Raw genomic sequence first — 15,547 nt, forward strand, 5'->3', positions numbered from 1 at the left:
GTGATGTGTTGAAGTCCATCCCAGATCTGTGCAAAACTGCCAACTGCAATTTCAGTTCTGGTAACAGATACTTTTAATAACTATTTAGTCAGGGATCATGACACGGAACTTGTAGAGCAGCAAATGCTGGGCTTGGAGTAACAGCCTTGAGAGCATCCAAGTTTTTCTAGACAGAAAAAATACAGTAGCTCTCACTGGCCTTGTTTTTTCCATACAGCATTTGAGAGAGTGCTGTGCTGGAGTGCTTAATGGCTAAGACAGATGGAGAACAGGAAGCTGGGCAAAGAGCTGGTTTCCAGTGAAATGGCAAGAGATGGTTTTGAAGGCGGAGGTATTAGGCTGGATGAAAGTTACTAGTAGAGTTAATGATTAGTCTCATGGAAGATTTTGTTTAATTTTTTTCTCATTACATTTGGCACCAAGTGTAGCAATGACAGACTTAGCTAATGAGAGAAGCAGAGGTAGTATCTGATAGATAAGAAAAAAATGAGTATTAGCACCTGATGTTTGAGGACTGACATAGTAGAAATAGGACCTGAGAGATTCAAGTGTACAAAATGCATGATCATTCACTTAGAGATTACAGTCAGAAACTTCACTTAATTATCAAGAATCACATTAGTTCATCACAGAATAGATATCAGACACGAAGCTAATGCAACTATGCAAAAGGTAAAGGTTTCTTTTGATGATCACAAAACTGAAGTGCTTGCTGAGAGAGCTTGTGCTTGTCTCTTCTTTATTGTGACAAGAGATTAGGAAAGTTTATCTTAGGAGAAGAAAGGCTGAGAGGGAGAGAGGGGATACAATTTCTGACAGCAGACACCAGACAACCAGAGCAATCAGGCACCAGAGCAACCAGATTTTAGAGCAGCCCACTGTTAGCACTAATGGGAGCAAACAAACAACAACAAAAGATTCAACAGACCTTTATGGTGGAGCCTGCAAATTTTATGACAAGAATTACTTTTTATATATATATATATGTACTTATATATATGTATATGTGTGTGTGTATATATATACATACAGGTTCACATTACGTGAAATGCATGGCACCCTTTGTATTTCACGCAGTTAAGACTGTTTTGTATTTTAATCACCAAACCCCTAGCTTAAGGAATTGAAAGTAAACACGAGGAAAACAAATTTGGAACTCTGGATCTATGCTTTCAAAAAAATGGATGAAAACTTTTATCTAGGGGAACATAACACTGCAATAATAAAGTCATTTCTGCACTGTTCTGGGGTATCTGAGCACTGTCTTCTTCACAGGTAAGCGCTCACCCACAAGAGCAGCATCATCACAGCACAAGGCAAACAGAAATGTAAAAGTGGATCTGGAGGTAAAGATGAGGAGAGAGAAACCAAAACAGACTGGATTTTAAAACTTTGCAGTTTATTCTCTTTCAATAGAAAGCAACTCTTCTGTGTACCAGATAGAAAACAAGGACTACATTTTCAGCTCTAGGGATGTTATTTAAAGACTGAGTGATCAGCATTTAGCTCTTCCCACCCTAAAACTCAACTAAATATATTTCAGTTAACAGCATCCTTAAGAAGAAAAAAAGCTGTAATTTCAAAGAAGGAGATAGTCTGAGTTCCTGGAACAAAAATATTAGATAAGTGTTCCTCCCATTTACTCTGTGCCAAAGAAATGGCATTAACATGATGAAAAAGTCAAATAAACAAAAAAAGACAGGAAATTCAAAGTTATGGCTCCCCATGGCAACAGTAAGCAGAAAGGGTATGGAACAGATGCTGTTATGTTTTATACATTCATTGTAACTCCTGGTATTGTTGGGTTTTGATGGCTATGGGACTGATGGACTAGGTATCCAGATAATTCAAGCCTGCCTGTGTGAACTGAGGAATAGCTCAGGCAAACAGTTACTTGGGTCAGCTGTGCATTTGCTCTCAGGTCCATGCAAATCCTGTGCCTTGTGTGTGAGGACAGCAGGGACCCAGACACGACTCACAGGAACCCAGTACTAAGTTAGGTGAACATTTTATGGCCACTACTGGAACAGACTGAACTAAAAACCTGGCTAAATACATCACAAGAAGTCATTAAAATCAAGAAGAAATGGAAGGAAAAAGTGAAGTGCTAGAACTTTGCCTAGCATCAGGCAAAATATTCAAGACTGACTGAGCTGACTATGGGAGAAAGCTTTTCTCACTTCTGATCTTCATATTATGTGAAAATGAGTTATTAAAGAGGGAGGGAACTTTATTCACAAAGGGATAGAAAATGGCTACGGGAGCAAGAAAGTTGCAGCAGTATGGGCAAACCAGGAGCCCCTCAAATGCTAAACGCTAATACCCATGATCTTGGGTAGCAGTTGCTTTATGTTTCAATTTAGCCCAATAATTACATAGGCTGTGCACATGTCCCAATTCTTAGCTACTGTGGGATGCAGCATGTTAGAGCAGCATTATAGTAGTGCCTAGAGACTTCAGCTGAGGGCTACACCATGTAACAGAGCTGCAATGAATACATATAAAGCAGTGAAAGAATGGGGAGGGGAGAACCCATTTTATTTTACCATAGCAAATTAAGGCACAAAGATGCAAGTTCCTCAAAATCTAAGTCTGGAATGGAATCCAAATCTCTGCTGAGTCTTTGTCCAGTCTCCTAGTTAAAAGACAGCCCTGCCTTCAAAAATGAAGTTAAGCCCCAAGTGATCTGTGATTTTGAGTTTTTCGTCTATACCAGCAAGGAGCAGAATCCTGATCTTAGGTCCTCCTCTTCTCCCCAGAGAAACCCTCAGTTCTCCACAAAAGCATACAGACAGCTTGGCGAGTGCATGATTTAAGAAGTCAATATAGCTTCTCCACCCCAAGAGATGGGGCCTGACCATAAGGGTATTTTGGTTTATGTTTGTAAATCTACCCAGCAAAGAAGCAGTGGTTTAGGTATAAACATCAGCTGGCCCACTGACAGGCAGTGATGCTCAGGAAACAATAATCTTGCACTGCAAGCTCTAATCCTCTTTTGAAGATTGACAATTGTTAATGAGATTTATCTTATGAGCAGATAGAAACAAAAACATCAGCTTCTCTCTTCAGCAGATGATAAGGGCTCTTCTTGGAGATTTTTTACACAATATCCATTATGGAGATTTGAGGCTTCCATTCTCTCAGGAAATGAGGCAATGGCAACAAAGTATTTCTGTATAGGTGTTATAGTTATTCAAATCAACCATGCTATTGGAATATGTCACAAAAACTAATTCATTTAATCTCATAGTAGTCATGTTTACAGCTGTGGAAAGGTTTAATTGGTCTTAGATTCAGAAATGTTTGAAATTATTTTCAATTCAGGCCAATCTTTATATGCTTGCCTGTAGTGTGAATAGGAAAGTGGTGTCTATAGTGCAGAAATTACTTAGAGAAATATTATTGGCTAGGCTCAAATAGATGTTCAAAAAGGTCTTTTTCTAGTATTACAGTCTGCCATTATTTAAAAGAATACAAGCAAGTGATAACATCAATCTATTTTCTGTTATTGGCAGTGTCACAAAAAGAAGATATACTGGCCGAAGTCCATTTGAGTTTGACTTGACTCAAGTTCAAGTCAGTAATGCCCTTATTTTGTGCAGCCTGACCCATGTCATAGCAGTAGGTATGATCTCATTCCACTGTCCCAGTGATCATCCATCATTACAGTAGGCCAGATTTTCCCCTCTTCAGAAACAGAGGCTGAAAAGTAACAGTAAGAACTGCTCTAATCTTTATGTTCATGGCAATATGGTGAGCAGGTGGACAAAAAGACCTCTGTCTGTAATCTGACAGAGAAGGGATCTTTGTGGTTTTAATCTATCTCTTTAAGAACTTGTACAAGTATCAAATTTAATTGAAAAAATACATATCTATATTAACAACATTCTTCAAAATGATTTTGAAAACAACTCAGGACAGTTTCTTTGACAGAACTAGAAAGTACTTGGTGCAGAAATCTTATGCAGAAGGTAGCTACACTCCCTTCTACACATGCAAAAGTTCAGGAAGAGGAAAGAGAAACAAATTTTTGGCACTGAAGGTCATGTAATCAACTCACTCATCCATAAAGGCTGGTGTTCACTCTACTTTAGTGTGTTGGAGACCATCTAGTTATTAAAATTTTTTAATGCATTAGCTTCTTTGGTCTTACCCGTTTCTGGCTGCACCGTACAATCAAGAAAGTCTCAATACTGTGCTCTTTCAGATAAGCGTTGCGCTCCCCTCCAAAGCCCAGCTCCACCTCATAGTCTCCATTAAGATAGTTCAGGGTTGCTTTTGTTATGTGGATGCGCCTTGAATGAGACAAAAGACAAGCCAGTTTTTTGAAAAGTTATCTTTTAAAAAAAAAAGTTATCTTTTCGGCTCTGAAAAGTTATCACCTACAAATCCAGTTCATGTCAGTGACAGGTTCCATGTACTGGAACAAACAAGCAATAAAAACTAATTTATTTAGCCATGCCACTACTCTTACAGATGTAGTACAGGAGTTTCATCTGTTTTAAAGGAAGCAGGCCAGGAGGCATCTTCTTAAAGAGAGAGGTGTTCGTTAAGCATCTTACACATCCATTTATAAGCACCTCCTTAGATATAAAGCACTCGTTCTTTTATTCATCTTGCTCTAACACACAGCAGATACATTTTTTTTTTTGCAAACACAGGCCCTTGACAAGGATGTGTCTACTCAGCAGACACATGTAATATACTGTAGCATGTATCTTTTTTGTTGTATCACATTAATCACTGTGGTATAACAGTGCCTTGTAGAGGTATCCTATCAAGTACCACAGTCTTGTGCTTTCTTCCAGCGCAGAGAAAAGATGCAAAGGCATATAGAAAAATTATCTCACAGAATGAACTTCGCAACAACTCAGTCTTCAGTTGGTCCATACAGCGGTGAAACAAGAACAGATTCTGCTCTCTCACAGGAATGTTTCAAAACAAAAGGCTGGTCTGAAACAACGCTTCATACAATATCTATTGATAGCTGGGATGCTCTCCAGCAAACACTGTTAACTTACGGTTACATCTCTTTGTAACCATGACCAGCTCTGCTAGTGTTTGCACAGGCCTGCTCATTTCTGCTGTACCCGTCAGCTTTGTTTCACAAAGAAGGAATTCAGTTCTTACCACAGAAGGATATACCCATCTTGGGATTTTGTAGACTTTCTGTAACCAAAGACATGTAGACATGGAACACTACACACACAGTTCATTTTACAGACATACACAGACTCTCTGAACCTCTGTCCTCCATTTCCCCGCCTCACCATGACATGTCAGACACAAAACAACACACAGGTTGACACGACGGCTTTGATGAAGCAACTTACCCAGCTTTGCCCCCTGCTTCCATGTGGTTGGCTAACGTAACGTCGTTGGACCACACATCAAACTGCCACTTCCTAAGGCCCAAGACCCCACAGTGAACTCTCCCGCTGTGGATTCCAACCCTCATGTTGACATTTACTCCTGTCACCTCCCGGACTAGTCTGAAAAGAGATGTGGGAAAAAAGGACATCATTAAGGACTGCATGGTTGTAGTCGGTGGCACAAACTTGCACCCAGAACACAAAAATCCATAATGACCCATAAATTATTCACGCATACATACGGTGCTGCTCAACACCAACAGGACAACAAAAGAAAGCCAGACCAGCTGTACTGCTTTTGGATGGCCTGGCTGGCCAAGCGGAGTACTAATTAGAAGGGGGAGCCCTTGGAGTAAATCCATGTACTCTGAACTTGCGCTCAAGTTGAGAACTCATAAAAAAGAAATCTTTGGGGCAGTAAAAGGAATAAAGTGCTGGTCTCTGATTTCCATACCAAAGCTGGACATAACCTGCCAGCATTCAGCCTCATTAAGAGTAATAGCATGTTGCAAAGAGAAAAAGGAAATGATTTCAGAGATCTTAATTTGTCTGTACGGCACCAAACATCAACTCTTCCACAGATGAAACATGATATGTGTGTGAAATACCCCACTGCAGTTGGAAAGCTTGAACAGGGCTTACAGCTGCAGTCAGAGCAGCAAAACCAGAGAACCACATCTATTGCAGTCACTCCAAACAGGCAGCTACAAATACTCAAGCTCTGATTTTAATAAGGTTTTGGATGTTCTGCTTACTTCCAAAATGACTGCTGGAATACTTTGTGGGTTTTGCCCTTTTAGGGCAAAAGTTAACTTCAAGAGCTGTTCACATGGAAAATATATTTAGGAATGTGGGTAGGGGAAAGTCTTGATGAGGCCACCAGAACAACTCTGCTTCTCATTACTGCTATTCACATCATTCCCAGAACGTCCATGTTTCACAGGTAAATTCACCTACATCACACAGCACAGTCCTTTCCTTTGAGCTGTTAATACCTTGCAGCAAGAAGCTGTACTTCATACCTATCAGATTTCAACCTCTTTGATTTTCAGGTTCATCTAGTCCTTTCTAGATTACATCCTCTGGACAGACAAGTCCTCCCAACTTCCTAACATCAACACAGATCTAATACTTATGCTTTAGTTATTAATGAAGATGAGTGATTAAAGATAAACCAATTCTGGACTCTAGTTCACTCCTCACAGTGTAATATGCCTCTTAAAAGACTGTTCAAGATGACTTCTTGTTGAAACAGCAACTACCCTCTTACAGATCCTTTTTCCTTACAATCCGTATCTTACATTTCACTATCTATTTGCTGAGGTGACATTCATTATTTTTATTAACAAGCAGCAGAGGTTCTCTGGCAGGGAAGGGAAGCTGCATATGGGTAAGTTGCCACAGGCTTACAAACTGAAAGAGCTCCAATCACAATACTTGGGAAAGCAATAGGAACTGGGGTAATGAAAATGCAGCTGCAGACATAAACCCTTGCAAGGACAACACCAGCTGCTGTGTGGGTACAGCACATGCTGCATGAGGGCTACAAACCCTACTGCACCCTCTGCCAAGCTATGTTACTGACACAAGACCAGGGAACTTCTCCCAGATGAATCGTTGAGGAGAAGGTGACTTTCTCCAGACTTTGCAGCAAAGTTTGGCTATTCTTTATAGAAAAATGAAATATCCTTTGTTACCTTCCTTTTTTTTTTTTTTTTTTTTTTTATTTAATTTATACCAGCAGTACAGCAAATATAATTCTATCTTTCTGATCTGGGGTAACACTCCCTACTGTTATTGTGCACAGATGAAATCAGCCTAGAGGCAGGGCCCAGTGTTGGTGAAGCCTGCAATCAAATGTTCAGTAGCTACTGGTTGCCTTAATTGTGAAACCTCTTATCTTGATCCTTGGGAGGGGGGGGGGGGGGGGGGGGGGGCGGGGAGCAGGTGTAGTGAGAACAGTCACCTTCCAGACTTATTAAGAGATAAGATTGTTAAATGCATTCATCATACATCAAGTGGGAAACAAGTTTTAAAGGCTGCTGAAGAGCTATTTGTAAACAAACATTGAGTGCACTTCAGCTCCATGTTTATGTCAAGGTAAAGTGGGTTTCAGTTAATCAATGAAGTCTAAACATCCTGGTGTTGCTCAGCCTTGTGGGGGATTACACAGCAACATGTCAAGGTCTCTGGATTTCATCAGGCCAACTAGTGCAGAAAGTGAGACTTTTCTGGACAATGTACACAGTTATCTTCTTTGTAGGGCTGGTGGCTAAGAATTGCTGCTTCTTGTGTTTGACAAGACACTCTGTCACCTGTCACTTCATTGTACTTCACATGGAAGAAATAGTATCCTTTCAAGGGCTACTGAAAACTAGTTACTTGTAACTCGTTTTATTTGGGGTTTTGCATACAAACCCCAAAAGGAGACTGGTGCAAAGCAACAGAGTTTAAAACCAGCAAAGTAAAGGTAGGAAGTCCTGACAGTATACACTGTATACAAAGCAAGGGAATGCTGCTGTGTATTGCTCTTTGAATGGGGTCTCCTGGGTGAAAACACTGCTTTTCAAACTATGTATCTTTGTTATGAAAATGAGGCTGAGAAGTGTGGGTGTGTATTCATGTCCTTGCAGAAATTCAAATGGTAAGGATGCACTGTATCAAGCTCAGCAAATAGGTAGCTCTAGTTTTTATCAAGATGAAGTGGAAACTCCATCAATTTACTGAACAGAATGAGAGGAGAACTGCATAGAGATCTTCTACTTCTCTGTTAGTACCACGGATACTTTAGAAGATGCTTTCACAAAATAAAAAACTCAAAGAGAAGGGAAAAAACTCTGTGCACCAGAGATGGTGTAGATACTAAGGTCAGCTCAGCTACCATCCAAAACTGACTGAACTTTGTGCCTAAACTTGCATACACTCACGATGACCACATAAATCTTCCCTACCTGAGCTCTGAAAGAATTGGCCTCTGAAAACTCATGTCTGACGCAAACAATATTCAACATTGTCTGCAGTCCTCCAAGTAATATAACTAGATATGGGTCTCATATTTGTTAGTCTCTAAAGACAGGAGTGGTCTGGACAAGCACAAGATTGCTAGTCTGATTACTAGGAGCAGGTAAAGCTTCAGAGCAGATTTTAAAAGAAAAAAAAATGATGGTGAAGTAAGTGGAAATAAAAGAAAAACCACCGTGGATCTGTCCCAGTTTGTATCAGACCAACTTTATGGTTTTCTTCAATAATTAATTTAACTAAAGTAAGAAAGTCTTGAATCTGACCTTTTTGGCATAGGACACATGGAAAAGGATTAGTTAAACTAGACAAGACAGACCTTCGCAGAGGAATTGTAAGGTGAGCAAAAAGCTGGTTTAAAGACAGGAAAGTGAAGAATGAATGAAAGTTATTATTAATCCTCTGATTTCACATTTCTGTAATTCACTGGAATCCTCCTTTGGGAATGAGACTTCCAGTAATTACAGTAACCTTTGCCTTTCTCATCAGGAGATTGGGCTCTGATATCCACACGGCTGTAATGGACTCAAGTGCCTGTTTTTCTGCCGTCAAACCTTTACTGCATTTTGTTTTCTTGTTCCAGCTCGTCTCCCTTTTTGCTGGCATCAGTTCCCTGGCTTGGCTACCTTGCTACTAATGTAAGGACAACCTAACGGGAAAGAGAATCTACTTGCTATTTGTTCCGAAATTCTCCATGGGGAATATGGTACTTACGAGATGGCCTCTATCATATCCATTCCCATTTCAACACAGCAGTGTGCATGGTCAGCTCTTGCTTCTGGCAACCCAGACACACAGTAATAGCAATCACCCAGGATCTTGATACGTAAACAGTGGTTCTCCTAAAAAAAATTAATAATAATAATAAAGAAGAGAGAAGTGTTCAGATTATAGTCATGCTTGCAATAGCTTGCCTTTTAGGGCAGTGAATATTTACAGAAATCCAGTGAACCAGCACAGTATGTCATTCTCGCAACAGGAAAAAAAAATCAGAATTATAATAGAAAACTTACAGCTGCTAGCTTATCAAATCTGGCAAAGAGCTCGTTCAGCGTCATGACCAGCTCCTGAGCAGTGCACTGGGAGGCCAGACTTGTGAAACCCTCTATGTCTGCAAAGAGGATGCTTGGGAAAAAAGAGAAAAAAAAAAATATGAAAGTGTCACAAAATTTGTTGCTGACATTTGTATAAGTTCTGGGGTAGAAGTCTAGGGATGGGGAAGCATGTAAGGGTGTCCCAGCCTTATAGCAACAAGGAGATGAGCACCCCTAATGCCACCTTATGATACAGCCTCTATCACACGTGAAGTCCTGAGGGGCACAGCCTCATCCTCTCCAGAGATTAGAAAGGGTGAGGAAACCCCACAAGCCTTTCACGCCCCCACCCCTGCCCCATGTCCAGTATGCTAGGAGCTGGTGGTGGCATGATAATGCCATCAGCCATCGTTAACAAGGCAATCCTACACAATGATGAGATTAGTCCAGCTGTAAAATCAACACTTACCCATTTTGTTCACATTCACATTAACTCCCCTGCAGAAAAAACACACTCCTCTGCCCGCTTCCCCTGCTGTCAAAGCGCAGCCACAAAATAAAGCCCCTCTCTAGTGAATAACCTTCACTTGTCTACCACAGCTTTCACCCCGGCTTTGGTGGTCTGCTTCCACGCACGCAGCCCAGCCCTGTGGCTGGCAGCACCCTGCCCTGTACCGTGTGCCTGGCAGACACGTTCCTGCAACGTTATATACGCACAAAGCCAGGCGTGACGGCACCCTGTGCTGCGGGGGCAAAGGCTTGGGCGCCGCAGGGCTGGCTGGCCATGCCCTAACACACTGCGCCGTCCTGGTGAAGACTTCCCATCGGGCTTTTATACTCTTCATTCTCTGGAGAAGGAAATCTACACTGGTTTACTCTACTCTACTCGTCTCTCAGCTTCTCACTCATTGTTTTTTGGTGGTTTTTTTTCCCCCCCCTGCTCAGCTTCTAAAGAACTACAGAAATGAAACCTCCCATTTGTATCACACCTTCCAGCTGGCTTAGCCCCTGAAACACTATAAAAAAATACACCTACAGCACTCAGGAGCTCCTCTCAGTAAGGCTGCAAGCAGGCATCGCCCAACTTTCTGTCGAACGACAAGTGCAGCCCTTGCCAACTGAGGCAAACCTCTGCTATTGCAACAGGGATAGTGAATCGCTCCCGTCCGCCCAGGATGGACCGGGAAAGCCCTCTGAAAGCAGTATGGACTGTTTTGAAAGCATAATTATTTGAATCACAAGTATTAATAATGATTCTTTGATTTCAATTAATCAATTTTAATGCTGTACTGCAAAGATTTTCTTTTTTTAAACTGGAAAAAAGATTCTGTTTCATTGATAATTACAACATTGAAAATACTGATTTGCCATCAAACACAGCCATTATGCTAAATTTAAAACTATTCAGTAAAACAAGCACCAGACTGTCTATATAGATCTAAGATAACATGTATATATGCACACACATTTATATAAATATAAAATTAATGAGCTATACTTGTATATTGGAACATTTATCAAGTGGTTGATTTCTCCTTTGAAGTTAATTATTGCATCAAGCTGTACTTGAATAGGAAGAGCAATTAGAAGTGTAAATAACAAGCACTTTGGAATTGTTTCTTATTTGTAAAATTAAACTGCAACGTTTTAGACAAATTGCAGAGGCTATGTTTTCAGTTGGAATTCCCTGCAATGTCTTCAGACAGAAAGCAAAGACAACAAAAATATTTTCACAAGCATTTTTTGCAAAAATCCTGAAACACATTTCAATTCTGGCATGCTTTTCACGTCTTCCTTCTACATTTCAACTTCGATACAACATCAACCAAACATACTGCATGCATTAGATATTTCCTTGTTAGTCAGACTGAAGCTAAAATATACAAGAAAAAAGCAAGAAAGGAATGCAGGGATGTCTGAATCAAAATACACTTTGCCATTTTTTTAAACGCTGGAGAAAATACACAAAAAATAAATCAAGATATCACATATTTACAAATAAAAGTAAACCTCCCAAAGAAATATACTTGAAATCAACTGAAATCTTAGAGATGTCTGTATTGCTCATGAAGCAACTTAAGTATGTATTAATATGTAATGTACAAATACGAAATGTCTCTATTTCTTGTGGCAGTAATAAAATGTGTCTTGTTGCAAGCATGTTCCTCTTCCAGCACGGGGCAAATTGCAAATTCCTCACTTGTGGACATGTTCACACTCTTTGCTCATGTGTGTGTTGTAAGAGCCATGTGTCATAACAGGAGGAATAAAGAGTAATTGCTGCTCTGATGTTCAGATAGCAATGAGTATATCTGAAAGTACAGGGATGCCCTGAGCCTTCTCCTCATGCCTGATTCAGAAAATTAGTACTAGCATAGTGTCCTAATAAACATGGATAAATGACTGAAGGTTGCTCCCTCCATTCCCCATTACTATCATGTCAGATAAACGGATTAGACATTCCTAGAAGTTAAATCACAGCAGTATTTTCAACCAGGCAAATGAAGTAATCAGCAGAGCCCTATGCCTTTGCAAATTGAACCTACTTGATTACAACATTTTCTCAAACTTGTAACCTTCTATGGGTGACCAGCAAATTGCTCTTTGTTCAAATTCAGCAGATATCTATCTCCTTCATCTTGATCCTTGTCTTGCGCTTCCAAGGACAGCACAGTTGCAGCTCCACATGCACCGCTCTGGCTGAGTTCTAGAAAACTGCAATTATAAGCACTACAAAAGGGTTTATTATGAGAATAAAAGCCAGAAAGGTTACATGATGGGAATCAGAAATGTATTCTGCACACAAGCTGGTAGCAACATTGGGAAGTTAACATTGATGCCCCTGTTAGGAAGCCAACATTTACTACACGAGATGCTTCTCGGAATGAGTGTTTTGTTTGAGGAAAGAGGGATGCAACAAAGACAGCTTGATAATTTATGAGAGGGAAGTCAAGGGAAAAGAAGTTTGGTTTTATCTAAAGCAAGGGAATAAATTGCAAGTATTTTTTTAGATGCTTCAAGTCTCTTCTCACTCTTGAACATGTACATGATGCTTGGCAATAAGGGCAAGATCTTCACCTGGCACATGCCTTTTCCTCTTTATATGAAAACCTACTCAGAACTGGTTACATGTTAAGTCCTTTGCATGACCCAGTTTTTGCACACTTTGTGATTAACATGAAGTTAGCTACCTGCACTGTCCATCCCCTCGCCTCTCTTCCGTGTCAGCTAACGAAGTAACCTATGAACCTCTTGAAGCACCCAAGCATATTCCATTACAGGCTTGAGGCAGCTGTGTGACCTGCTCTGCAACCAAATAGCTACACCACTGAGCTATCAGAAGACACTGCCTGGGACATGTGGGCTGCAGGGAGTGGAAAACCTCATCAGGGTATGGAAAGGACCACGTGGGAGACAGCAGAGGACAAAGCAGTAATCTAGGAACTGGAGACAGAGAGGGGAAAGACACATTTGTGGCAGGAGACTGGAGAAAGAACAGCACGTGATCATCAGAGAAAACAGCCCTTGCAAACAGGAACCCAGCCTGAAGTCTCTCTGTCCTCTGCTCTCAACAGAGAGCTCTGAAAGCCACTAAATCCCATTTTACTCCTCGCGCCTCATCTGTTCCCTCCACACACTCCTGCTAGCACTGCAGCTCCAGCAGCAGAGTCAGCAACCAGGTTTATTGCTCCCAACCCTGCTAATGACCCATAAGGGAGGAATGGGAACCCATGTACGTGGTGCTGTGCCATGCCACTTCTGTTCCTTTTGTTATTAGCCCCAGTAACACTTAAATTCAGCCTTCTCCCTGTAAAATACCCAATAGCCCAGAAGCAACTAGGAAAAAAGTAGATTTCTCTTACAATAGCCATCAGGGAACAGCACATGGTCTTCATCCTGCGTTTAGTCAGAGCTTTTCTTTAAAAATGAAGCCCACTAAATCTCCTGACACACACAACATGCATGCAATGAGGTTGCAGGAGCATCTCCCAGTCCTGCCGGTGCATCTTATCCAGACTAGGAGCCTTAAACACACAGATTCCCCACTACCCTTAGGTCCTCACTCCACACTTCAGTCTTTCATGTCAAGACTACCCTTAGCAATGAAAAGATTTTGTTAAAGGATGATGGTGATGGATGACTCTGATGAAGGGCACAACTCTAGCCAACTATTTGTCAGTCCTCAGAGGGCAAGGCATTTCCTTGCTGGTGGGAGCACAATGCCAGTAATAGGCCTTTCTTGTGCCAAAATGTGGGGTAAATGACAGTGGTCAACAAAAGGTCAAATGAAATAATTATTACAGCTATAAAATATCGTGAGATAAGTAAGGCAGTGGTTTAGAAGTACTATTAGCTGAAGCTGACTGGAAAAGATTGACCACACAATCTGCAGCCTGGGCATCAGCAACTATTATCAGCCCTGGGTCCCAGTCCCTTCATCTGGAAGGCTACGGCTTTGTGGAAAAAAGTTTAGCATGTAATTAAAATGTTGTAATGGTTTCAGAGCTCTTGATATATTTTCCACTCTGTCATTGCCTTCAGATTTACCATCTGATTGGGTTTTGTCCAGCAGTAACCAGGGTATGACCTCAAAAAAGACAAAAACCTGGTTTATTTCTGGGAAAGAGAGACAAGAAAAGGGGAGTTATCATTCATTTTATAAGTTTTTTTAAAAAATTATTTCTGTTCAACTTTGGTTGAAAAGTACCACAAATTGTGTTATAGGGTAGAGGTGAATACTTTCCTAAGCTCCTATTTCAGCTGCTATTTCCAGCAAGGACTGGCTCAAGATTTCATAGCTGTACAAGGCAAGCTCAATTTTGTGCCTGTTGCCCTACGTGGCTCATGACGCTGACAGGGAAGAAAGATGATAAGGAGCTTGAGTAGCTTCCAGATCCTGCCACCCTCCCCTCTGCTTAGGGACCAGCCTGATACCTGCCAGCTCTCGCCCAAGCCCCAGGCAGGGGAGCAGGAAAGGTGGATACAAGGACTGGAGCATCCCTGTGCTGCTGGGTCTTGCTGATTCCAAGCGCCCAGGGCCGATGGGCAGCACAGGGCAGGCTGGGCACACAGCTCTAGCTGCTGCTGCCACCGGGATACGAGCTTCTGCCTGAGCTTGGCCCTTACCAAAACCACCACCACCACTGTGGACTGCGAGACCTCCATAAGCAGGATGTCTAGATGCTTTCTGCAGAGTGCTTTGCATAACTGCAAAGGCAGAGTGAGGTGAAACGGAGAGAGGAGCAGCTAAGAGGCAGAACCAAGAGGAGAAAATTCCCAAAGTTCTGAGCTCAGCTTTCCCATTTTTTGGTCTGTAATGCATTCTCAAAATAGTTAAGATACACACAGACGGGCAGCTCAGGTACCAGCAGAAGCCTCAGTGCAACAACCCAGAGATAAGCAGTGTGATAAGCAAGATAATCCACTGCACCTTGGGTCCTACCACTGCAGGTCATTTAAAGCTAGCTCCTGTAATTCAGGTGATCCTTGCTGTGACTGCACTGCTAACATACCCTAAGGCAGAAGCATCACAGGATCTTTCAGATGCCAAAGGATAAGGTTCTTAGCAAGAGTGTGGGAAGGGGAGAGGTCTTGGCAGAAAGCAAAGAACCACCTAAGGAGTAGGAAGAGCTTAGGACAAGGTGGGAAGCAGGAAACCCACATGAGACGTTTAAAAACCACATGCAACTACAGAGAATGATTTTGAAGTACAGCCTTAAATGTCTGAAGATAACAGAGTCATCAAAGGAGGGACAGGACACAGCCAGGTTTCCCTGCAAATGCAGGATTATTCAAAATGCTAAATTAAATCATCAGTGCTTCTAACGTAAAAACTAAAAACCAGTAGTGTTCTATTTCAAGACATGTGCGTGCCATGCACGCCAGCCACAACATAAATCAGGCAAAGCAAGAAACACAAACCCTATCACCATCACAACGGTAATGCCAGTCATGAATATAAACACCATGTGTTACTGGAAACCAAACACCACAGCCACTGCATGGGAAACATAACAAAACCCCAGACTCGGTGAGCTTTAATGACTTATAAAAACAGCGAAGTGCATCTGACTGCATGTGAATCAAAGCCATGGTATTTTACTGCAATGAACGCCACCTACA

General features: G+C 41.4%; 1 protein-coding gene across 1 annotated transcript in view; it reads right to left on the reverse strand.

Moving 5' to 3' along the window:
• Positions 1-15,547, reverse strand: part of ADCY5 (adenylate cyclase 5) — a 221,185-nt gene that overhangs the window by 51,749 nt on the left and 153,889 nt on the right. Inside the window, exons 4-7 of the mRNA XM_049804028.1 lie at positions 9,404-9,515; positions 9,105-9,232; positions 5,334-5,492; positions 4,154-4,295 (exon numbers count right to left, since the gene is read on the reverse strand). Of these exons, the coding sequence (XP_049659985.1) occupies positions 4,154-4,295; positions 5,334-5,492; positions 9,105-9,232; positions 9,404-9,515 (541 nt within the window). The remainder of the gene's footprint in view (positions 1-4,153; positions 4,296-5,333; positions 5,493-9,104; positions 9,233-9,403; positions 9,516-15,547) is intronic.

This window comes from Accipiter gentilis, chromosome 1 (genome assembly GCF_929443795.1).
Source record: "Accipiter gentilis chromosome 1, bAccGen1.1, whole genome shotgun sequence".
NCBI classification, from domain to species: Eukaryota; Metazoa; Chordata; class Aves; order Accipitriformes; family Accipitridae; genus Astur; species Astur gentilis.